Source organism: Wasmannia auropunctata, unplaced genomic scaffold (genome assembly GCF_000956235.1).
Source record: "Wasmannia auropunctata unplaced genomic scaffold, wasmannia.A_1.0 LD336101.1, whole genome shotgun sequence".
Classification (NCBI taxonomy): Eukaryota; Metazoa; Arthropoda; class Insecta; order Hymenoptera; family Formicidae; genus Wasmannia; species Wasmannia auropunctata.
Genome location: NW_012026789.1, coordinates 1,348,803 through 1,374,668, shown reverse-complemented (window position 1 = coordinate 1,374,668; position 25,866 = coordinate 1,348,803). Strand labels below are relative to the sequence as shown.

The 25,866-nt window shown below is 39.2% G+C and overlaps 1 protein-coding gene across 1 annotated transcript in view; it reads right to left on the bottom strand.

The window, feature by feature from the left end:
• Positions 1-709: 709 nt before the first annotated feature.
• Positions 710-25,866, bottom strand: part of LOC105461222 (ABC transporter G family member 9) — a 30,984-nt gene continuing 5,827 nt past the window's right edge. Inside the window, exons 3-13 of the mRNA XM_011707727.1 lie at positions 23,697-23,857; positions 22,110-22,279; positions 17,307-17,412; positions 14,425-14,525; positions 13,621-13,876; positions 12,831-13,001; positions 11,676-11,797; positions 9,728-9,935; positions 8,462-8,676; positions 6,950-7,158; positions 710-6,478 (exon numbers count right to left, since the gene is read on the bottom strand). Coding sequence (XP_011706029.1) covers positions 6,274-6,478; positions 6,950-7,158; positions 8,462-8,676; positions 9,728-9,935; positions 11,676-11,797; positions 12,831-13,001; positions 13,621-13,876; positions 14,425-14,525; positions 17,307-17,412; positions 22,110-22,279; positions 23,697-23,857 — 1,924 coding nt within the window. The 3' untranslated portion in view covers positions 710-6,273. The remainder of the gene's footprint in view (positions 6,479-6,949; positions 7,159-8,461; positions 8,677-9,727; positions 9,936-11,675; positions 11,798-12,830; positions 13,002-13,620; positions 13,877-14,424; positions 14,526-17,306; positions 17,413-22,109; positions 22,280-23,696; positions 23,858-25,866) is intronic.

Genomic DNA, 25,866 nt, shown 5'->3' with positions numbered 1-25,866 from the left:
CCTATCTCTTACCCATTTCTCTCTTTCCCTCTCCCTCTCGCTCTTTCTCTGTTTCCAGTCTGTACACTGGCAGTGTGTCTTACAGATCCTTTGGATTTGACTTGGCACAAACAACAGAGTCTTTGTAAAAAAGGCACTATTTTTGTAAAGCGAAATAGTCTTGCTCGAGACATCCTAATTTTATTTTCCGCGAAACACACACAGATCTTTATCGGGTGGAAAGTATCGATGAGAATGTAAGTTCGGCGCGCGACCATCAGTTTTCACTTTTTACTCGTAGAGTGATTTTGATCTATTTGTCGAAATTCAATAAACGGTGTATTATCGAAGCCGAAATTACACATCGTGCCTTTGTAGAAAAGTTTGGCTGTGTGATTAGTTGAAATTTAAATTTCTTTCTCTATACGTCGGGAAGGAAATGATTAACCGTCGAAATCTACAATTTCATTTAGCTCATCACACGGTCTTACACGTACAAACATGTAAATGCAATTTAATTTGGGAATCTTTATCCTGCCATTTATTATATTCATATAAAAACATCAGTCGTCAGTCTTATAAAGTTTTAGTGCAAAAGCATGTACATTTTTTTCTTGCATATTCCAAAGTCTGAATTGTGCGAGTTATTCGCGGCGAGGAGGATGAGAAATATGCGTGAATGTCATGTTAAGGTGAGAACGTGATTATATCGCATTATAAAATGAGAAAGTTTCGCGGAAAAAAATAGTTGCTTTACTATAAATCACGATCAGTTCCATTACACATTATACAGCTATCAGTAATATCCAAATTCGCCGATCTGGCGAATAAATCGAAAGTGCTTCCTCGTGCTTTTTACTTTCGTAATATTTCATTATATAAACGAGTATACAGATGTTCTAAAGAATGTATAACAGTAGCGCCACTTTTTCATAAATTCATAAATTATAATTTTATAAATTATATTAAACTTTCACTTTACTAAATAATAAAATGTTCTATCTTAATCAAAATCGAAAAAAAAAAATTTGTTTTATTGAATAAGTTTAGCTCATAAAACTCAAGTATTTGAATACAATTATTTGCAAACCAATTTCAACAAAATGTCTTAATTCTATTAAATTCTAATCATTAAGAAAAGAATAATGTGTCATTAATTTTTTTTTTTAATTAAATTTTTGTTACGGAAGAATAGTCTCACTTTCTAATCTAATTGCCGCTATTGTGTGTACACTTTTCTGAACAGCTATATAGAAGTCGACCATTAGGTTGCCTTTTGCAATTATCTATTCTGGTCCGCGTGAAAAAACGATGGTGCACCAATGTGCACATGTTAATTTCCGATCGATTTAAACACGCTCGTCTCGAATCGTAGTCGCGTTTATTAACGAGACGAAGCATTTTTTTTCCTCGTCCAACTTTTGCGGCATCCAGCAGAAAATGTGAGTCGTGCAGTTTACGGTTTCCAAGTGTGAATAATCGATCACACAGTCCGAGCTCGCTGCTAAAGTTGTAAAACGCATACAAATGTCCAGTCGCGCGGGTTTTATTAACAGTCAGTGGTGTATATTGTATAGTAATTGTATATATATGGATATCAAAATTTTGAAAAGACGTCTACATGAGTCAAAAAGTGCGTTTTCCTGCGTATGATAGAATTAGCGTCGGAGGCGGTAAAGAAAAAAGTCCACGTTTTTTTTTGCACCCACGATGCACGTCTGCATCCTCGCGGGGAGAATATCCGTAGAGAGAATGATCGTTTTATAACCGCTTGCAAAAGCGGGGTGCAGTTATATTCGTTCGTTATATTCGCTCGATTTTTGTTCGCGTTTGTTCACAGATTTTTTACCATTCGGGGACATAGAGATAAAATAAGTTACTTCGATTCGTCGGCAATCGAAAATGGGCGTGTAGAGCTGTATATGTATATCACACCTACTCTCTTCGCTCGATCAGTGAACGACGTACGGCTCCGAAACAGCCTTTTTTTCCTTCGCTTCAACATTCAAACTCATTTCATCACAAATTTAACGTGAAATGCGGTCACATTTTTTGTTTATACGGAACGAGCTTGTGTTATTCGTTATGCGATTCCTCGAGATTTAACGCATCATTCGACGTTAAATGTGCGATAAAGATGAGTACTTTTCCGCATACTCTCTCGCTCTTTTATTCTGTTTCTTTCGCACACCTTATCTCTCTTTCTTAATTCACTCGCGGCACATCTCACTCTATCTTGAATTTTACTCTCGCGCTCTTCCTTTCACTTTCCTTATTTTTCATCAAGACGTTAAAAATTTAAAACAAGAAACGACAGAGAAATCAACAGACGTTATAACGTTGACACAGCCAAATCTTTGTTTATACATTTGCTTCATCATTGCTGCCCCTCTCGGATACGCGAGATATTATTTGTCGCCAGAGCCAGTTTAAGACTACCGTGATCATTGCAATTAGTCTCGCTTGACCTTTCGGTTAAGCGATGAGTCTTTGAATGTAAAAACTAATTGAAGAAAAAAAAAATTTGATCTGTAGTTCAAGAAATGAAAAAAACGTGTGGTCCGAGAAACGCTTTCTACTGAGTCGCGTCTATATTCTCCTCATGATTTTCTACATTTACGGCCAATTGTCTAATATATACAGCGGCCCCGAATCGTGCTTTGCATAAAATCCGAGAACGTCTTAAACCTCGGCTCGATTCATCTCGGTATTACACGGTGACGTTGCACTCTCTTGCGGCTTTTTCTTCCTCCTCTTCTTTTTGTTCTTCTTCTTCGTTTTCTTCTTTGTTTCTTACAGTCCTCTTTCAGCCTCAACATAATTAGGAAGCAATGATCCTTCCGTACCCGAATCCCTCTCTTCCCGCTCTCTCTCTCTCTCTTTCTCTCTCTGCCCTCTTCTCGCCTCGTTTACCAAACTCAATGAACACTTGGTGGATATTGCGTTTATCGGTGTACTGGACGATTCTCCGTGATCGCGACTCGCGGAATCGAGATTCCTTCGACGAATGCGGCGGAATTCCAAACGTTCATTCCTGACTAACTAATTTTTGTTAAGGAGATTGGCGATACCGGGTAATAAAAGCGAAAGCGAGCTATCGATCGTAACAGCAACGAGATTGTAGACAACGCGCGTTCGTACGCGCGCGCGCGCGGAGATATGCATCAATCATATTTCGTCTCTCTTTAACTTCGTTAAAAATCAGAGATTCACCATACTTTGCGGCGATCCTACTTGGCCACTGGAGTCGTCCAGTTCACTGTCCTTACAATATTATTACTCGCTGATTGGCTGACATGCGTTTACAATTCGCAGACGGATACACGTCCTCCGCATGTATATAACTGCAATAACCTAATCTAATTAATCTTATTTATAACAAACACTGGCTTTCCGTGACTGTGTAACTCGGGAGAGGAAAGGAGTATAACAACACGCTACGATATCAGTGTTAACGAAATGGATTCACGCGAATTATATATAATAATCTTAATGCGACTCCAGCGTAATATATCCTTTTTCGCGTGTGCATGTACAAAAAAATACAGCGCGTCTCGTTCAGTCCGTTGAAAATGTACACGCGGGAATAATTAATAATATAATAATAATAGCAATAATAAAAATTAAAATAATTAGAGTAAAATCGTTACGCAATAATAATAGTAATAATAATTGGAATAATAATACTTAGCGTCGTTATTATTACTATCATTATCATTATGTATACGCATATATAAGTGCCTAAGGGTATGTATGTATATAAGAATGAAATGCGTCTTTCATCCATATATACATAAGCGGTATCGCTCTCTCGCTTCCTCTCTCTTACATACAACACACGCAGCATACACACACATTCTCTATGTACAAAGAGTAAACAATGAAATATTACACCGCTTATTAATTTTGGATCCCCATTCTCGTAACGAGTAATATCACGGAGATTACATCGGAGAAACCAACAAATTCGATAATCGACGGAAAAATTTCCTTTTCGTCGCCGCGCCACGTTCGTCGCGAATCGTGGCGCGTGCAAACTCTTCGAAAGTGTATCGCGCGAGTCACATACGCGCGTTCATGCACTGTTGCGAACAAGATACTATCAACCTTTTCGGTACGGTAAAATGCATTGGAAAAGCATTCCCACTAGTTGCCGTAATAAAATGTTTAATAATACCAGCTATTAAATCAGAGGAATTTTGCACATTTTTGGATGTAAGGATGTAAGAATGATTCTTCTTTCATGTATTCTTCGGCTTATTCCAGTTAGCGTTCCACAGCGGATGATTATAATCATCCTTCATATCAAAAGAGTTAAAAATCGACAACTTTTGGAAATTCGTATGATTGCCAAAATGTAGACGGTTATAGTTTATAATATAATATTAATTTTGTATGTTATTATTATTATATCTTGATGTTTCACAATAATGGAAAAAATGCATTACGGCTATATGTGATGTAGACAGACATTATTTATGAAGCGTCTGTATAATAAATTGTACATTTAATATTACATTATAAACTATAATATATTGTTCACATATTTATGTCGATAAATTTATACCTACAGTCTGTAATGTCAAAATTCTTTTTTATCACTTTCGGATTTTCGGATCTCGATCACGGTTGCCACCAATTTAAATTAATAAATTAATATTTGCCCAAGTTAAATTAATATTTCGTTGGAGGTCGATTTTTAAAAGGAAAAAAGAAAACTAGTGAAAATACTCGACACAAGTTTATTTTCTTAAAAAAAAAAAAAAATTATAAAAATTAAAAATGCTGCATATTCCTCTTTTCACAATTGGAAGAAATTCCAATTAAATGCCATTTTCTCACGTTATTTACTGTGCGTGTCATCAATAAGGCGCCATAAAATTCTTATCACATCATCTTTTACACTATTTTTTTTAAAACAAAGTCGTCAAAATGCATCGCCAGCGTACAAATTTTCAGTCAGTATCGGCGACACCGCGCCAAATTTTTTCACTATTATACTCTTCTTGCCGCAAACAATGAAAAAACAACGATCCCGTTCGCGCTATTGACATCATTTCTGAACATGCGCTGGCACGTCTCTTTCGCATTACATCAACCGGAAATTTTTTTCTGTCTGCCGGAGATTTATTCAAAAAGCCGGAGTCTCCGGCCGAAAACCGAAGAGGTGGCAACTGTGATCTCCATTGACAGTTACAAAAATTTTCCCATGGTCGATAGTGTTTAATAGTATCTTGTTGGTGGAACACAATATATCGATATATATATATATAATTTATATATATAACACGATATACATACAGATTTATTTCCTCCACCCTGTCAACTTTAGAATTAGCAGCATAATCTTTCATCTATCTCTTAATTACAACGTCTCGATAGTAAAAAGGTAGTAAGTAATGATAGAAACAGTAGCAGTATTCCTACCGGTATCAACAAATATTAGCGATTGTGGCGGTAATAAAAGTAAAAAAAAAAGAGATAAAACGTGATGGATCAGTTACAAATACGTTTAAGGATCTAAACCTATCGTCCGCGTGTATGCGCTTATGTATATTTATATTTATATATATATATATATGTATATCTCTCTATGTATGTATAAAGGTTCATCGCCATCGTACAAATTTTCAGTCAGTTTCGGCGACACCGCGTCAAATTTTCCTACTATTATACCCTTCTTGCCGCAAACAATGAGAAAACAACGATGTCCCGTTCGCGCTATCGACATTTATGAACACGCGCTGGCACATCTCTTTCGCATTACATTACGCGCTCCTTACGTGTGTAAAGTTTCTTCAACATTTACTAGATGTACAATATATACATGCATACACATACATACATATATATATATATGGTATATATAAAATATGTATATGTGTATATGCTTGTACATACAGAGTTCTCGCCAAGTCTGTTGCAGTCTCGCATTTTATGTCGCATTGCTCGATACGTGGCGCCGGGAAAAGTGAAAACGCTCGCACTCGCGTGATAAACCGTTCGCGCCGCTCCCCCGTGTTTTCAAGCTGGATAGAAAAACTTTACAGACGTTCGACAGCTCTCGACGGGAGAGAATTCTCCCGGGGGACGACGTCGAAGCGTGCGCGGCCGTTTTATTATTTTTTTTCTCTTTTTTTTTTTTCATTCACCGACACACAAGAGGCGAGACACGCGACAGCGACGACAGCGCGCGACGACGGTTGCTATAATACTCTATGTAGTAACAAAACTGAAGATCCGCGAGAGTCGTGTCGAGAATTTGCGTGCTACTTGCGTGTCTCCCAAACACGCTCATTTTGGTACACGGTAATAACGCAGAACGAGGTAGCCCAGGGTCCGGAAAACGATTAAGAACGCCAGTAGCACCGCCGTGTTCCCCCACAAACCCCACAATGGTAGACCAGAACCCTTGACCCCGCCTTGACTTTCCAGAATCGCGGAAATGGGTATCGTCGTGCTGTTTCTGCACTCGGCGAACTTACTCGGCTGCGAGCATCTGTCGTGACAGAAGATTATTCCCTCGATCAATATAGCGTTGCTCAAGAGAGAATTTTTCATCTTTACTTATACGTCATTAGAATTCAATAATTTGATTTGTCAGTCGCGATCCAAGATTAAAACTTCAATTGCGTGCGTAATTTTACATATTTAATTTAATGTATCTAACATTTTTATTTTTCGTGAACTATGCTTTGAAAAACATTTCTCTAATTTAAATGTTCTTATTTGAAAGAACAATCACTTTCTTGTAAATTCCATGCGTTATCGTTAAATTAATATTTTCGAAATTTGCCAATCACAGCCGCGTTTGCATCCGATCTATTCAATTTCTTTCCTGATCTTTTTTTCCTCGAAAGTGAATCTTTAATTTTTTAACAACTGTTCGTTCGCCCAAGATAAAATTTTGGCTACAACCACAATATATAAAAAAAATAAATATGGCAATAAACAAAAGATATATTCTTACGCAATTGGTTCGCCGTAGTCGAACTCCAGAATCTGCATGTTCTGATAGGCATAATGCATCATGCTGATGTATCTGGCCCACGCTAGCCATGGCGGGACCGACGTCGCCAAATAGCCGCCCAGAAGCTGCGTCGAGAGTGTGTAGAGCGCGGACACGGTGATGCCCACCTGCAGATCTTCGCAGCAAGCGCCCACGAAAAATCCGACACTCTGTAAAGCATCATGAAATTGAGGTGCCGGACGCAATAAAGCCGACTTATGTCGAACGGTTGAATAACCGGTCGCCTCTCTCCACCTGGTCGATAGCTTTCAAGAGCGGCCGTTAGGAATATGCCCTCGTATATTTTGGGGCAAATTCCCAATTTCGACTTGAGATAAACCGAGAGCGCTTGAAAGTTTATATGTTTAATATTTTCCAATAACGTAAAAATAGTAATAAAATACGGTGTGATTATCGATTATATACATTGCACACGGTTGCAATTATTGACTACATGCATTACTATTGACAAAAAATATCTAATGGATATTTCATATTGTGTGAAGAATAGATATTGCTTATACTACATTCACAGAGGTTCAAATTAGAATAATTCTTGCGTTTATATTGAATTTCGATATCTGCAAAATGCTATGTTAAACATTTTGACAAATAGTTTGATTAATTGTTTCTAGTTATTAAATTTTTAAGAGCAACTATTAAATATTAACTTTTTAAAAGCAAAATAGCTATATCTTTTCGTCTAATTTAGTTTGACATCTTTTTTTTCACGCGTATCAAAATATATAATAAAGGTAAAATAAAATTATCATTTATTCTCCTTCTTCTCCGCGACATAGTGGGTTTTGAAACTAACACATGTCTTATATTTTGATAAAAAGCTAATGTTAGACTATTTTATAATCCAAAGCAAATATGAAAACTTTGATTTAAAATAATAGAATCTTGATTTTGATAATTATATGTCATATACTCTGTTTGTGTTGTCCAAAATTTTTCTCATTTTAATAAATATTTTTGTACTTTTCCAGAATCTTCAGGAATAAAATCTAATTTTTCATCACTTTTTCATGAGCAATAATTGAAAGAATTATTTAATAGACCGATATTATGATGAGAATATTATATACACTGTACAATTTTATCGAAGAGATGATCGATATGCATTTGTAAATTTGAATCCGATATCCGAGAGTTACTCGAATCGATATCGTTATATTAGTACGTGTCAGTAAAAGTAAAAATTCGACATTCACCAATCCTTGTGCATAATTATCTTGCATATAGATAATTATCAGATTTTCCATTATGCTTCGATACACTTTAGCTATCGCATATTTGCGAATTTCGATTCAGTTCAACGTTTCAATAACGTAACCGAATGGAATATTTTAGTAACGTGAATCAATCAAGAGCAAAATTCTATTATGCCAAATCAAAATTTTTGTTTCACTGAAATGACATAGAACGGCCATTTGTCCGAATATATCTAACCAGCAGAAAATTGCGTACCTGCGCGACTATCGTATTGATCAGCAGAAATATGAGCAGCGTGATGAAGACCGATACATTATGGAAGCCCAACATCGAGTAACTAATTATATGGTAGACCGCGGGCAGCATCACCGTCAGCGGTAGCTCGCCCGCCATCTTCGCCAGGTAGTAGGCCGAGAGCCGATAGGATCCTGACAGGCGTTCCTTGTTGATCACCTCGCGCTCCGGGGGAACTGGAAAAACGTCATTTTCAGAATCATCCCCGCGCCGGATTCTCGTGTAGGGTGCAGAACACGTCGCGCGCGTCGCTTTATAACAGGCCGGGGGTGATGCTGGAATCGGTTTCGCAGCGCTCCCATCAGACGCGTCCCTCTCGCGTTTAACGCTTCGCTTCGGGCTGTTTCGCTGCCCGCGAGATAGGAGACTGTGAAACGACCGGATCTCAATCCCCAGTAGGGATTTTTCGTGAATCTACTTCTGAATTACCCGATAAGATAATCAAAGCATTTTTCCATCTATTCTTTTTTTCCTCTTAACTCTGGGTTTACGAATCTCAGAATCGCGAAATCAGGTTTGTCGAAAATCTAATTAGATTTGGTACAGATTATAATGGGTACGTTCTATCTAATGTCTCAGTTCATCATTTGATTGTACATCTCGGCACTTTCCTCGATTTTATGTTACTTTGTGAAAGAAAAAGGATGTACATCTGTTACTTTATACACATGTATGTCTGCTCGCTAGTTATCGGAGAAACATGAATTTAAGGACCTCCATTACCGATCACGTATTAGGTCATGGCATGCCACACGTGCCAACTCTTGATTGAACATTCTTCGGTCCTTTGATAAAAAGTGAGCCTTATTAAATGGCTGATTGAGCAATTTAAAGCACGGTTACGATAAAGTCCAATTACTCAATCAGTTTCGTCTGCACTTCCAAGCATTTTGAAATAAAGTTGAAATTAATTAAAAGGCTGTGAGGGTACAAATTTCATTAATCAAAAAAGAGCCTTTATGATCGTACGCGCGCTTCGGGCTTAATTCGCAAATAAACGCTTTAATTGTCAATTTAGAAAATCCACATAATTACATTCCCGCGTAACTAAAATTTATTTTGTTGGTTCCCCGCAAATTTGATATACGATAACTTTGTTTCGTCCAAGTGTCTAATTAATGCAGGTATTGTCGAGATAATCAGTCTAGCCTCGGCACAATGGGATATCAGCCCTTTGTGCCGGGATTTCGGTTACAAGAGCGCGAATGAGAATTAAATTCAACTCACAGCTAGTGAGCGCTCCAAAATGTGCAAAAAGCATCCAGTACGTGTTGCTGAAGAACATCCACCCCTGGATATCGTGAATGGCCGCTTCAGTTCTGGGAAGACTCAGCCATAAAAGCCCAGTTAGAAGCCCGAGAGCTATCGTTTGCAGCCAGTGAAGACGCGACCACATCCGCGGTCGTGCCTCTCGAAAATTTCTTGCCACTAATACCTGAAATCAAAGGAGAGCATTTCGTTTGTACAAATGTGGACGCAGGTTCCTGGTAAAACCTCGTTACAAATTAAGTTACTAACAAACGTAAATTAAAGATTTTATTTAATTTTTCTCATTATGTGATCGTGTAAGATAGAAAATTTGCTAGTTTTCAGATAAGCTCTTCATGAAAACATCAAGATGATGTTCGAATGTTGGGCTACTGTTCTAATATAGATATTTTTTCTTGACGTTAAAAATTATATATATATGTATATATATATATATATATATATATATATATAATTTTTCTAGTAAAAAATTAAAAAAGATTGCTATCAATGCTTCTTCTTGAGGATTTGACGCATTTTTTTGGTTACACGGATTACTTCACGATACATCGATTTGATAATGATACACGTCAGATTAATACCTTCGATACGATTCGATTATATCAGCGTCCGTGAGAAAATAGAACGCAAAGTTTCACAATGGTTTCGAAGGTCTTTTTAAACAATAACTATAATACATACAGAGTGTCTCGGGCATCGCGTGAAAGGCTGGTTTTCGGATCGGTATCATTCGTTGTTTTACGATGTCCAGGTCAACGAACAAAGGGAACAAAATTTATGTTCCGTGTCTCCTAGTTCAATAAATATCGCTGATATATAGAATATTGGACCTTGAAACGCTCTGTGTCTTTTTTTTCTCTCTCTCTCTCTCTCTCTCTTTCTCACGCGAAGAACAAGAGGTGGCGGAGAGCCGCTACTGTAGGCCGCGAAGAACGCGTGGTTCTGCCGAGTAAAAGTGATGCAAGTGACGCGCGGCGGCGTTCGTATTCGTACGCAAAGCGCGATTATACGAACGGGCATACCGGTCGCGCGGTAATTATCCGGATATGGCAAATCGTGCAAACGCGTCCCAGTTCTCTCCTCTCTATGCCCCGGCCGGCTTCTTCTTCTCTCCCGCGACGTTTATACACGCGCGCGCGCCTCCCCTTTTTACCCTCCCTCGCGTGTATACGTGCGATTCTCCGTGATGTCGCGATCCACCTACGATCGACGATGACGCGTCCTCCGCGAATAGGTAGAACCGGTACACATTAGTCTAGATGCATTCGTTAATCGGCGCCCGCCGATGAATAACACACACAGGGCATGCCGCATTCTCGCTTCTTTCTCTCTCTCTCTCGCGCACGCGACGGACGGTGCGTCATATCTGACTCGAAGAATTGGTCTGACTACATAGCGGCTACACTTTCATCCGTCGCGAAGGATACGCTTTGGAAATTATCAACAATTGGCGTCGGGACGGTCGCTTGGAACGTCCAAGACCTACTACGCCAGTTTCCAGATATTAAGGTTCGAAATAAAAATAAGCAGTTTCAAGAATCAAACATTGATTTACGTCAAATGTATATAAATTCAAAATGAAAGGATTTCGATAAGTTTAAATTCAAAATATGTATGAATAGAATGTAATATGAATATTAAAAAAGAAAATACATCGTTTTCTAATTTTTTTTCTGTGAAATGGCTTTTTGATTCTGTCTCTTCATATAGTTCATATTAATATATTTTTATATTGATGTCTATTATTTATGTTATATAATGACGATGATAATGTGTTTATTTTTTGCCTTTTATTTTTTAATTTAAACACAGGATCGTGTATCAATCGTAGACAGAGAAATGTGTGCTTAAGCGAATAGAATGGCATTGTATTCGGTAATTACAAACATTCGTAAGGCCTACTCACTCTGAACTGCGACCAGAAACTGGTGGGCCACTGCCAGGAATAGTCGTCATCGGCAGAACTCGCACTGCTGCTGGCGTGGCTTTGTGTGTCCAGCCACAGCGTGCGGCCTTCGTCTTCCTTTACTGTAAAGCATCGGGAAAACGGGTGTTTAGAGTAGCTTTGTGAGAATTGCATCGTCGATAAATACGCAAGTAGGTAGAGATAACACAAAGTTCAAAAGAGAACATAAGAGAAAAAAAAAGATGATAACTATCTCACCATTTCGTTCCGCTCGCTTTTCTATTACGTATATTCATTGCAGTTTATTTTATCGTGACATTCCTAAGTGAATTTGTCAAGATAACAAGTCCATATTATATATGCAATTATTTACATAAATTTTTGTAATTTTATTATAATTTCGTTTTTCAGGAATTTTCTTCGTAGAAATTTCTTTTCTTTATTTAATGGTCTTTGATATAGTTAAAATAGAAAATATTTAAATATGAAAAAGTAGATAAATAAATGCCAGTTATAGTATAAATTGGCTCTTTTTGTGATGAGAAATAAAAAAATTAATTTGTCCTACAGTGAGTTTTGTAAGCTATTATATTTATTTCGATAACTTCGACAATTTTTTAAAATATTTGATATTAAATACAGCTGAAAAAGAATACTTTGCTTATTCCAATTTAGACTAGTCAAAAATTTTTAATGTTATTCGTTAAAAAAAATAGCGATTTCAAAACATTTCATGTTTTATTTGTTCTCATTTATTACTTGCTGTCGAAAATTGAAGCGAGAAAATTTTGGATTATTTCGAGGGGAACCGACCATGGATTATATACGTATTTATACCATCAAGGAACGGAAAGATAAATAACTCTTGGGAATCGGTACGCCCGCCGCGCCGTAGCGTTTCGCGAGTTAAAGGCACTAAACATTCAACGGACAGGTTCAGTCAAGTTGCCTATCTTAGCAGTTCATAAAGCGGCCCTTCCAGCGTTTGCCGTAGGTCGGAGATACGCGAGATACACTCGATCTTTGAGCAAGTGCGCGCTTTAAATGGGCACATCGGAGCCCGTAACGGTTCGCCTGCGGTCCGGGGGAAAGTCTAGGTGTGCATACATTTAAATACGTATATCGCGGGGCGAACTGTAGCATGCTATATAATACCGTTGTGGCTGATGTGGTGCTCGTGATAATGGATGAGATGGTCGCAGAGCGGATGTTGGCTGGGATTATACTCCGGGCGAAGTTCCGGTGGGCAGTCAGGTCCCTGTCTTGCAGCTCTCGCTGCGGCAACGATGCGATCTCGAACCTCCTCTGGCCCCTTTATTTGTTCCACTGAAACAGAAGCGTTTCGTATAACGCCGAGAGCTCTTTTCTCGACCGGCTCAATTCACCATTCGCTTCCCGCAGCACTTTATCGATAGTTATTTCAAGAGAATACACATGTGATCATAGTCATTTCCAGGTGTATATTTATATGTACGCACAGGAAATTATTTGTCTCCGTAATAATGCAAATATTTTAGGAAAATGTTCTTTCACTTTTATATCTTATGCATAATTATTGCATTAAAGAATATTTTACTCGTGTCACTTGACTTAAGTATTAAAATTGACATTAAACATAAAAATGTAGAGTCTATACTCTATATGTACTACTCGATTAAATTTTATTTTAGATGCTTCTCTTCTAATTTTGTGCAAAAGACGCAATACTTTTTGTGATATGAATATAAAATATATATTATATAAAAAAAAAGTTACATCGTAGAAGATATATTGGAGGGACAGATTATAGATAAAAACTGGTCTTAAAAAAAAAAACCGCGAATTTTATGAGTTTGAAATATTCAGAGAAAAATAAAAGATTTTATCTGCTAGGTATATACGTATATCATTCGCAAGTATACATACAATTCAACGAAATCAGTTTATATCAGTAAAGTGCACTCACGAATGAAGTCTGCGGGGTTGTAATGCGGCAGTAGCGTAAGTCCTATCGTGGAGAAGAATCTACCGACATTCGCAGTCGAACCGTAGTACGCCACCTGACCGTTACTCAGTAGGAGAAGCTTGCTAAAACTGTGGAACATCCGGGAACTAGGTTGGTGTACCGTCACCACGATACTCTTACCCTCCTGCTCGGCGTATTTCTTCAACCGCGAGATCAATGCCTGTGCCGAATGCGAGTCGAGTCCGCTCGTGGGTTCCTGAAACATGAAAGATTTTATAAATTAGCGATGCAATGCTAATTAGATTTAGGAAACTTTATCTGGACGAACTCTCGTAGGAAATTACTGAAATTAGTTCATATAATTTATCCTATCGTCCATTTTTTCCAGTTTATAAATTGTGAGATATGTGAATCCGCGATTTCATCTAGATTTCATTCGAAGAACTTTCTATTTTACAGTTCCTTAATATCATAATATATAGAATTCTAGATGTGGATTATCGGAAATAGTTGAAAATTTTATTCGTTATACGTTATTCGTTTTATAGTTAGATTTGTAAGCTTCTCTGCATAAGTGTTTCCATAAGTTATTTAAATCTTATACAATAATAATTTCTTCCGATTGAATTAACATTTAAAGATAATTATATGTACGTATTGCATTACGGATATAGGAGTGTGGATATAGAATACAAGTACAAATTTCTTCTAAAATTAACGATATAATTGCTATTAAACCACAATTATAATAAAACTTAAAATACGTGTATCTAGTTACGAAGAAAAAATGTAGCAAAAACTTACGTCGAGTAGCATTAATGATGGATTCGTGAGTAATTCGCAGGCTATACTCGTCCTCTTCTTTTCACCACCGGAAATACCCCGCTTCGAATAATCTCCAATAACTGCACAAGAAAAACATAATTAGTCTACATACATATATTAAAGAAATAATGCCTTGTGGTGAATTAAATTATAAATATCACTTCGTAAATATACAGAAATTAAAAATGTGCGGGCGTAATATAATTGCGAATGTTAAGTATTGTCGCGTGGAATTAATGCGCATCGTTTTTCAGTTTCTATACGCGATTGCGCTACCAACGTCGTGAATAATACTCGAAAATAGTACTCGGCTGCGGCGGTGAGATACGGGCGATCCGTCATACGAAAGATATTGAAAATGTAGGCGATCGTAATTACCATGTCACGCATTTCACCGAGGCGGAGAAAAAAAGGGGCATATTTAAAAAGGTTCAGAAGATACGGCGCGCGCGCGTGCATATATATATATGATCTCAGACAACAAAGCATCAAAGGCGTTTTATTAGCATGCGAACCTACGTCCGCGGTCGCGAATAATGTGAATTACGAGCAGAGATATCGATAAAAAATCCGTCGGCTGAACAATAAAGATAAATTATAGTTTTCCCATCGGATCGCTCCCTTTCCCTCGTTCGCCGGCGGCGTTGGCGCCCGCGCGACGTTCTCCGGTGCCGATATTCGGATTTGCCAACGCCAGTTGGAGAACTAACGAGACGCGGGGCGCGTGATCTCTAACGCGTGGTAAATTATTAAACTTCGTCATCGTCGTCATCATCATCGTCGTCGTCGTCGTCGTCGTCGTCGTCGTCGTTATTGTCGCTGCCGCTGTCGCCGCTGTGTGCCGTCGGTCGCTCACGCCTTCGGGGCACACAGGAAGAGAAACGAACGTATAATTGTGTGCGCGCGGGGAATAATATTTTACGTCACATGCGCTGAGCGCGGCCGAGGCGACATTCGCGCGTTCAGCGCTCGAGGAGCTCCGGGGGTTAACGATCGAGGAAACCGTTTATCAACCGGCCGACAATGAGCCCGGCGTGCCGCGGCAGGCAGAGATACGCGTCCGTACTTTCCCTCGTTTGTATTCCGGAAAATGTCACCGCGCTTCCGCTACGTTCGACGTTTCGACGTGGCTACATGCGAGGCCGCGCGAATTCGTGTCGCCTGTTCTACCGTCGCGTCGTTCGGATGAGACTCCGAGATCAAGCCGCGACCGATCTTTAACTCCGATAAAAAAAAAATCTCGATGAGCAATTGAGTACAAAAAGAATATCTGTAAACTAACAACGTGGAGCCATCAACGGATAGGATAAGATCTTGTTCTTCGAGATCACGATTAAGCGGATTTCTCTTGCTTCTTACGAATTTAACGCTTAATTGCCAATAGCCGTCTAGCTTCCGAGCGTTAAGCGGCGACGTCCAATCCAATTTACCCGTTAACGAAGGATCTATATTATTTTTGGAAACGACGTCCCGTTTAATTTTCTCGTTAGCGACGAATCTACATCGTTCTGAGAAATCTCACGACGCGAAGCGCGAAAGTCATGCATGTAGGTCAGCCTGCATATTACTTGGCTCGTTTTTCCTACGTGTATATTTCGATAACGCGCCCAATGGCTACTTAACGCGCTCGCGCAACGGTTCGATATTCGCGATCGCGGAAATTGTCAATCAAAATGTTAAACCAAGACGGATAGTCACGGTGACGGTAACGGTAAGAGCCGGTCGCGAGATTAACATTAAACACGGTTCACCTCTGCGCGCTATAGTCAGTGTTATACCGTCGAAAAGAGGGAGGGCTAATGTTATTTATAGTTAGTTGTACGAAAGCCATATATCAAATTTTACAGCACATATAACGACTGTGAAGTGATCAGGACGGTTCAATTTTCATCTTCGATTACATATTTTGGAATATTTACATTCGATTCGGATTCCATTTGAGAGATAGAAAAATGGAGTGTAAAACGGAGAAAAGTGATAACTTGTCATATGAACATGCTTTCCTTTAACACTTTGATCGCCAAATTAATTTCGGCATCGACTATGAAAGGCTCAAAATCGAAAAAGTGTACAACTATTCATAAAGATTCAAATTACAGAACTAGACTATATTACAAAGTAGACCATATAAAAAATAAATATAAATAAAAATATATATAATATAAAATATATATGCTATTTATTCTTTAGATTATTAAATATTATAATATAATTTCGGAGAGAAATAGAATAAAACTGTTGCAAACTAAAATAATTTTTAAAAAGATTTCTTTTTTACCTGCACTATTTATTTTGATTGAAACAATTGAAATATATAAGAAAAATAATTTTATTCTTAATAAATCTAATGTATTACTTTAACATTTTACGATTTTTCTTTTAATCTATATAGGTATTGAGTAAAGTTATTTTTAACCAGGTAAATAAAATCGTCACCTACAAACGAGTAACGGGGCATTTGCAGAAACTCACGCGTCACCCAGATATGGGTAATACATGGCAGTCAAAGTGTTAATGAACGTAAGTTCCCGAAAATCGCGTTAAAGTGAACTTAATCCAGAACGACGCGTCCCGTATCTCGGTCGAGCGTGCTATTAGATTGGTGGTGTAACGACGCACGTTCTAACGTTGCACAGGAATTCTAATGTTGCGAGCCGCCACCGTTGTTTACATCGCGGACGCGCAAACGGACTTTACGACTCCGAGCCGCGGGGGAAATCGAGCGGAGTTACGATCGGTGGAATCCATCGGCTCGTGATTCGCGAATTCGCGCATGTCCGCGATCACGGACGCGTCTAAAAACGTTCGCGGCCCGACGATCGATCCTTCGGCTTTACGGCGCGCGCCGTCGTCGTACTCACTGGTGTCTTGGCAGCCCGCGAGGTCGAGGACCTCGATGATGTGGTCCACGCACTGCATCTTCTGGGAGTGTGAGAGTGTGTCCGGAAGCCTCAGCCTCGCCTGGTACTGCAAAATTGCAATGCGATGCGATGCAGACGCGTGACGCGCGGGCGGCGGCCCGCGCGGACGCGCGTAAAACGGCGATCGGTTTACGCGCGCTGACGGGGCCGCGTAAACGCGCGCATTAAAACAGCAAACGTAAACAAAACCGCGCGCCGCGCCTCAGCGCCGGTGGTGCATCGCGGCTGGTGTGTGGATGCATTTCCGTTTCGTAATATATCCAGGCCACTTTGTACTATTATTACCCCGGTCGGCTCTAACGCGCCGCGCCGGAGGCGCGCCCGTCATAAGCCGATCGTTAAGTCAATTACGATATGACGCGTCGATTGCGAAACCGCGGGCTGTTTTTATCTCATAGGGGTGTCTGAGAATTTGTTAATAGCCACGTAAATAGATGTATCGACGATTTGACACGTTTAAATGTTCGACAAGTGTTGAAGAGATTAAACACAAGATTAAAAAAACAATACGTACAATATTAATCTACAATTTAGTCCAACTAATATGTGAATTAGAATTTTTTTAATCGAATTTTTTTTAAGTTATAACAAACGAATTTTGACTTTCGACTAAAATATTTAACCTGGACAGGATTAATAACGCTTGCCATGACTTAAATTCTTTCATCTCTCGCCAAATTGGAACAATAATAATCTCGCAATAAATTGATAATTCATCTTCTATTTAATCTTATCTTAGTCTTTTCGAAAGGTTGATTTTATTCAAGTCATTCACGGCGATTATTTTCTTTTTTTTTTTTTAACCAAACTCTGTCACCGGCAGAAAAAATTGGCACAACGTTATCGAGTAAATGGTTACACTGTACTGTTATGTATAGATAGATATACATATATACATATATACGTGTATATTCAATATATATTCCATATATGTTGCACTTACAACAATTTGTTATAAAAACGTCTGAAAGTTTAACAATGTAAAAAAATCTCAAAAATAATCTCAACTGACATATTTTTATAACAGAGTGAAACGGATAACACTCTTATTTTTTTTACTTTTATTTGCCTTCACAAGATACGTATTCCTTCAATAAAATCTTAATGTAAATCAGCATGTTAATTACAAAGAATAATATAACGTGGGAACACCCTAAAAACATTTGGGATAAAGTGGTGTCCGGCGAAATTTTCCGCGATGCAAACGCGTCGATTTCGTTCGTCGTACGCGTCCAAGAATGTGTCGTCGCTACGGCTTGATGCGCGATGATGTTATGGATCGCCCTTTATATCACAATCAACAGCGGCTACGCGTACGGATATAGAGACCCGGCCGAGACGACGACGTGCCGTTTCTCAACGTTCATTCTCCTCGTGCCGTTACACAAGAGGGGGCCCCGTTATGCGGAGAGAGAAAGTGCGGCCGATGATATTGTACTCGCCGGGAACACAGTTATGTCTAAATAAAGATAACGACGATACCCGGCTGTGGAACCGGACCGCGGAAAAGTGAACCTCTTCTTCTGTTCCCTTTAACAGTTTACATTCCTGTCTCGGGAACGAAAGGGCCTTTTGACGAGGCCAAGCTTTTAAGAAAGGTTGCGGACGGACAGAGCACGTTCTTCTTATTTTTTGCTCAATTTCGAACAATCTTTTTTTTCTGCAGTTTGTTTTACTAACAATTTAATAAAACTGTATCATGTTGTTATGATTATTTAAAATCATTTTACAATTTTGTCACAAATTCAGAAAAAATACGACGGATTGATAAGACATATATGAATAGCGAAAACCATCGTAATGCTGATAAAAGAATTGCTTCTTAATGAAAATGTTTCTCGCTAAATACATCATGGAACATCTTTATGCAAATCTAAACATTTAACTTTATGATATACTAATTACAAATATAATTTAGAATAGAATGCAAAATACAAGTGATAATGATATTATTTCACGAATTTTCTAAATACATTTAGACACATAAGATGATTTTCGCGCAATATTTTTCTTTCTACTTTCATTCATGTGTCATCAAACAACTCGCTCGAGAAAGAGGAGGTCAACGTCAATCTATACGAAATATTAGGTACTAGTATATTTAGGTTACTAGTCATATGATCGTGTTGCAAAATCGCATTGGGGACGATGATCCCCAAAGCGCACCCTGCAGCCTCCAAACTTTGCGTTCGTTTCGCCGTTTGGATACAAAACATGCCTCTCTCTCTCGCGATAGACAACAGAAGCGAGAAACCACCGTGCGGAAAGGGAGAGGAAGCGGCCTAGGAAAGAAGGCAAGGCGAGGAGGCCTGCCGGGAGAGAGAAAGTGTCATCCCGCTGAAAGGAACTACACCGCGGTCGTGCCTCTCTCTAAACAGCGCGCGCCGTGTGCACGCGCGGTATGCGCGCGTGTAAAGGCGGCGCCAAATGTTTTCGAAACCGTAAGACGCACGCCGCGAGCTCTCGGTGGTTCACTGACCGAGTTATGACGTCACCGCGAGAGATACGACCTCCCCCCTTCCTCCCCCCCCCGTCGACACCGCTCGGGCCGCTGTGTTTCACGCTAACGGTCGCGGCTAGACGAACGCCGATGGTCCGTTGCGAGAGTAGCGTGTGTATCGCTATGCGTGTGACACGCGCGTGCCGCGTAGGTACCGCGCGCGCGAGTGGGCGCCGTGCACGTGACACGTTCCCTATCTCCTCTCTCTCTCTTTTCTTATATTTTTTTTAATTATTCAATTATCTTGCTCGATTTCTAAATGCCAGGAAACATCTCATGCCGCAAACAATTTTTACAATGTTTTAGCAATCATTATTGAAAATATTAACTATTTATTTATAATAATAAAGTTATTGTTATTATTTTTATTCTTATTTGTCGAGAAGATGTCATCCTTTTAATAAATAGCGATATCCTTTTAATAAATAGCGATATACAGATTCAGATTTTATTGAAAGCCTCTTTACCACGGCGAGGTGCAGAACCAGCAATACCTCGATTATTCCAATTGGTCGAATTTAAATTATTTAGACACTCGCCTTCAACACGCGGCTACGAAATCGTTGACAACAAGCAAACAAACCTCATGCTTTTGTATTTAAATTGCACCTACACAATCTCTCATTTTTAAATCTTCTCATACGAGTTCCATATTCCTTCGTTGTTATGCAATTTAATTTTGAACTTACGAAATAATTCTCAGACGAATATCTTATCCGGGAATATGGAATCAATATATCTATTTTTTTTGTCTACACCTCTTATTTTAAGACGTGAATTGTTCTTGCGCTCTAAAACTTTGGTTTGTACAGTATTTTATTTTTATCACAACTTTTTCGATTATCTCGCCAATAAATATTATTGAGGGATAATTGAAGAAGTTCAAATAAAAAAATTATTATAATTGACACTACTCAATTATTGTACTATTAATTTTTCAATTTTCATTGCTGTCAAGGAAATTTTCAGTTGGCACACGCACGCGAGAAATGAGAGCACACTCCTGACGCTGCGAGATATATAAAATAAAGAAAAATATTAGACATAGAAAAGGTAGTGCAGATATTAAATGTCTCCAAGATTAAAAATAGTCTTTCGGTTCACCTTGTTACGAGACTCTCTGTCTCTCGATTCGCAACTCGAACTCTCGCCACGCGCAGGTGCACGCGCGCGTGTGCGTACATGTATACCGGCATGTTTATTCGATTAGAGCGGCTAAAGCGACAAAGCGCGTATCTGTCCGTGTCCGTTTTCCGCCCAGACCTCTTAAATCCCCCAAGTGCAACCAGGGAGGCGGGGGAGGGGGGAGGGGGAGGACGCATTGGCTCCCAGCCCGCATTTGCATTCCCCGCGATCTTTGCGTACAGGGTGTCCTCCTAATTCCCGCTTACTCGGCGCGTAGGCCGGTGATGAATATTGAGTGAAAGGCAGGCGCGCGCACGGCTGCCCTGGCATACGCCCGCGATGCCGGATTTTCGTGGAAAACGAGGAAACGTTTCTGCGTTTTGTCCTCTTGTTTCGAGATACGGGGTACAGAAATGCATCCACACAGCAACTGTCTCGTTGCGCTCGTTTTTACTTTTTTTTTTTTTTTTCATTGCTTGTTTCATTGCGCGAGTGACACGCGTGTAAATCCACGAGACTCACTGACATATATACTCCTCTAAGTTTTGCATACATATATAAATTGTTTTCATCCTCCCATCCTCCGATCAGTTTCTGCATCGGCAATACCGTTGGCGATTTCGTTTCATCATTTATTTATGTGTATACAAAAGTTAGCGGGGCGTACAGTAGCCAATCTCTATACTCTGAATCATCTCGCATATATACACAGCCAGATATTCTATCAAATATGCAACACACGTTGTATATTTGGTATTCGTCATACACTACCGTATGTCATTTGCACAATTCTTTAAAGTAAAAATAGTGCCAAAAGTAAACATAGGTGTCAAGATATTTCACAAGCGCAATAATGCATAGTACAATACCTCGTTTGAATTTACAAGTGGCACACAAAATAGCTCGATCTCGCGAGTTACTTTTACAAAGGGAGATTCCGACTCTTCAATTCATTCTAAATCAATACAATACACCAGAGGCTTATATATTTAACTCTATGTGATTTATAAATTATTACAAGAGACGAAACGTCAATAAAGAGATCGAAATGATTGTGTATCGCGCGTTCAGTATCGGATCACAATTGCTATCGCGTGCAACATTTTCGTTGAACTTACCTCAAGTGTCTGCCGTAAGGTGAGATCGGGGAAAAAAATATCCTGCTGTTGTACGTAGCAGATTCTTCTGCGCCACCGTTTGGTGAGCCTCTCGCGATTCAGCCAGATCTCACCGGCGTCCACGCCAACACGGCCGGACAAGCAGTTCAGCAGTGTTGTTTTACCACAGCCTGCGTAACAAATATGCCAGACAAAAATTTAGCGCCTTCGTACGCTGTCGTGCAAGCTCGTTATACATTTCGGTGGATATATCTTTCGCACATTGCCGTCGCGTTAGGTGTCCTCTTACGCGCGTGAAAATTCTTACGTAAAGCCGTATATGTCGTCGATGAGTATCTGTTAATTCGAGTCGCTTGAGAATCTATATAATTTTGCACTTTTTTTCTATTTTCACTGTCGAGAAAGGGCGATTTCGTTTGTTGCGTTAAGCAACATTGTGAAATTTCTGAAATACCATCTAAATGTTCGGATCTTTTAGCTCTTTAAAGCTTCTCAAGCTGCTTAAAAATGTTAAATTCTCAGCCTCCCCATTGACATTCCTCGTATCTGTAAAATCTTAATAAATTCTCAGGCACGATCTTCACATACTCGCTTCGATCCAGGTCGATAAAATTATAACCGGATTTATAAAAATATCTCTAGATGTTTTAAAGTGAGATAAATTACGAAATTGTTAAAAAAACAAGCAGTATATTCGTTGCATTATTTTAAGACATTTAAAATGAAGAAGTGTAGTTGCTGCGTATTATAAATGCGTTCGCACTCGGAGAGCTCCGTTAAAACGCCACTGAAAATCGCGTGAACTCGTTTTCAATCCGCGTCATAAATTCAATTTTTTTCCATTTCGTTCTGCATTGGGGAAACGATGGCGAGAATTTAACGTTCGAAATAATTAGGATCGGTGAACTTCTACTAGATTTCTGCATGTGGCGCACGATGCGTGCGGCGCACGGACTTTCAGCGATAAATATTCCAGCCGAGCGAAATTGCCGGGCTGGTGTATATTTCGCCGCCGCGCGCATAAAAGCGGTTAAAGATAGAAACGCAGGCTTAATTCCGCGCATGATGTCCACGTACGCAGCACACCGTGCGATTAAGATTCGCAAGAAATAATGCGATACGCGAAAGAGTATTCGAGGAGCCGTGCAATTACGGCGGATCATCGGGGGGGGGGGGGAGTCGGGACGGGACGAGGCGAAAAAGTAGGATCATTACAGAAATGTAATGGTACAGAGTAAACACGAAGCTGCACGTTTTTTGCCATTGGCAAGAAGTTTTAACCGATACGACGTGTACGCAACTTCACGTGATCATTTTCGGAAATGTTTTAAACTCATTCATCAGAATTTAGCGAACGTTCCCGCTGTTGTTAATTAATTTTCACATATTAGGCATCGTACTGCAAATATAAAAATTTATTGAGTTCACCGAACAATCGAATAATTTTAAAATACAGTTTTGAATTAGATATCTCGAATTAAATTGTTCGTCTGAAAGAATTCTCTGAGATACGTATTGCATTGTTATCGAATCACGGTACGTTGCGAAAGCTGACGTGAAAGATTGATATAACAGAGAGCTTCATACCTGAAGGGCCCATAACGGCCAACAATTCGCCTGGCTTGACGACTCCCGAAACATCTCGAAGGAGCACTCGTTTCTCCTTGACCACCTGCAACGCTCGGAAGATTAGCTGCACCGGACGAGAATCCAGCGGGCACACCAACTGCAGCGCTGAGCTTTCCACTCTGCAAACATTGAAATATCGCACTTTCAGAAAAGACGTGACTCTTGATCTTTCCGGCCTACATTTTCCAACATAAAAATTCTTACGCGCGCGTAAAAAAGTATATCTAATATCTAAAAAAAAAGATTAAAAAAAATAAAATATTGAAAATAAAATATTTTTATGTAAAACTATGATTCGGATAGCAGTTAAAGTCTTTGAAGTTTAATGCGACCGTTATAAAATTTTAAGTTACACTCGGATTCATCGATTTCATTCGGAGTCCTTTCGCGTGGCCGCGATAAACCATTATAGCGTATAGATTCCGCGAGCGAAACTGCGGAATTATCGCCGGCGCTGAACGTGCTAATTGCGTTCTCCAGATCTAAGATTGCCGTATCAACGCGCGACAACGTTGGTATAAAGAAGAGGGGCGTTGATTGTACGTCGAGACGCTTTTATCGGGGATACGACGCTAGGCGAGATTAACCCTGAGAATTTAATGTTTTGCGAGACGTTCACGAGTGCCCCCATAAAAATTCACTTTAGCGCCGAATCATCGCATCGGACGGGCGAATTTCGGTGGCCCGTCGCGTCGTGGGATCTGAGCGCGCGGGGTCGTTAAAGCGAGATGACGTAGGTTCTAGGCAGGCGTCCGCGCGCGCCTCGGTGCGAACGCGCCGCGCGAGGAGAGCGAGCTTCATAATAACAATGACGTCTCATGGGAGTTATTTCGCGACGGCAATTAAGCCTGGCGTGTGCGTTACGCTGAGAAATGGCGTTTCGCAATGCCGGAGAGACTTGCGTGCGATGGATGCTGGAAAATCTTTCTCTTTTCACCTGCCGACTGACCTCTTTCGTATCCCAAGAAACATTTCTCAATTTATTTGAAAATTTCCTCGCATTCTTCGCGATCCGACAATTCATTTAACTATAATACTTGTTTACGTTTGGTAACAGTAATATCCGTGACATTCCGATAATTCCGATTCAATATTGATGCAACACCTTGTTTATCGCTTTTTTCGAAACCTCGTATATTTCTCTTATACATGGTTATATTATATATAGTTTCTTATACAATTATAAGAAATATCTGATAATACTTATTAGGACTGGCAGTTGAGATTGGAACACGATTGTAAATAGAGAATATATAAAAAATAGAGATGTTCCGCAAATAAGAAAATATCACTCACAATCAGGGCATGTATTACGTATTATGGATCTTTTTGCAAATATTTCTAATTCAATTCAAATACCTACTGTTTTTCGCCAAGATAGTTATTTTATAATAGGATGCGTGTTCCATGATAAAACAACTCTGTCCTATTATATGAACATTTGGCTTCGGATTGAAACAACAAGGAAAATTTGCGCGGCACCTTAGAAGCAAGTGAAAAGTCTATATTCTTTTTGTATGTGACATATGTAATATGTGTGTATACGCATACAAAAAAACTCAACGAACACACATATGTATGTTTTTTTTTTCATATTTGCCGAAATGTGCAAAAAATCCATTTTGTTTCGATTCATAATCCAAAAATAAATAGCATTATAATCAGAAGCGCGAAATTGCAAATTATTACATAGATGCCCTAATGATAATTTATATCCTCTACATTTTCATTAGCTATATTGAGAGAGATGATGATGATGGCATCGTTATTTATTTAGTGCAAATAGCCTAGAAAAAATTTTCTCTCAAGCGCAAGAGAGAGAGAGAGAGAGAGAGAGAGAGAGAGAGAGAGAGAGAGAGAGAGAGAGAGAGAGAGAGAGTATTTCTTCGCCTAATAACTTTAGCCAACGGATTGGGTGAACATAAACTAGCCTTTGCGCTGTTAACACATTGTTACATTCGGCAGAAATTGGTTGATAAAAAATGAAGGATCAATTAGAAAAATTTAATATTATAGTGAAATATTACATTGGTTAGCGTATTAAACAGCAATGCTTATTTTAATATTCAATTAATTAATTATTAATCAATTTTTTACCTACAGTACTGATCTTTAAAGGATAGGCGGG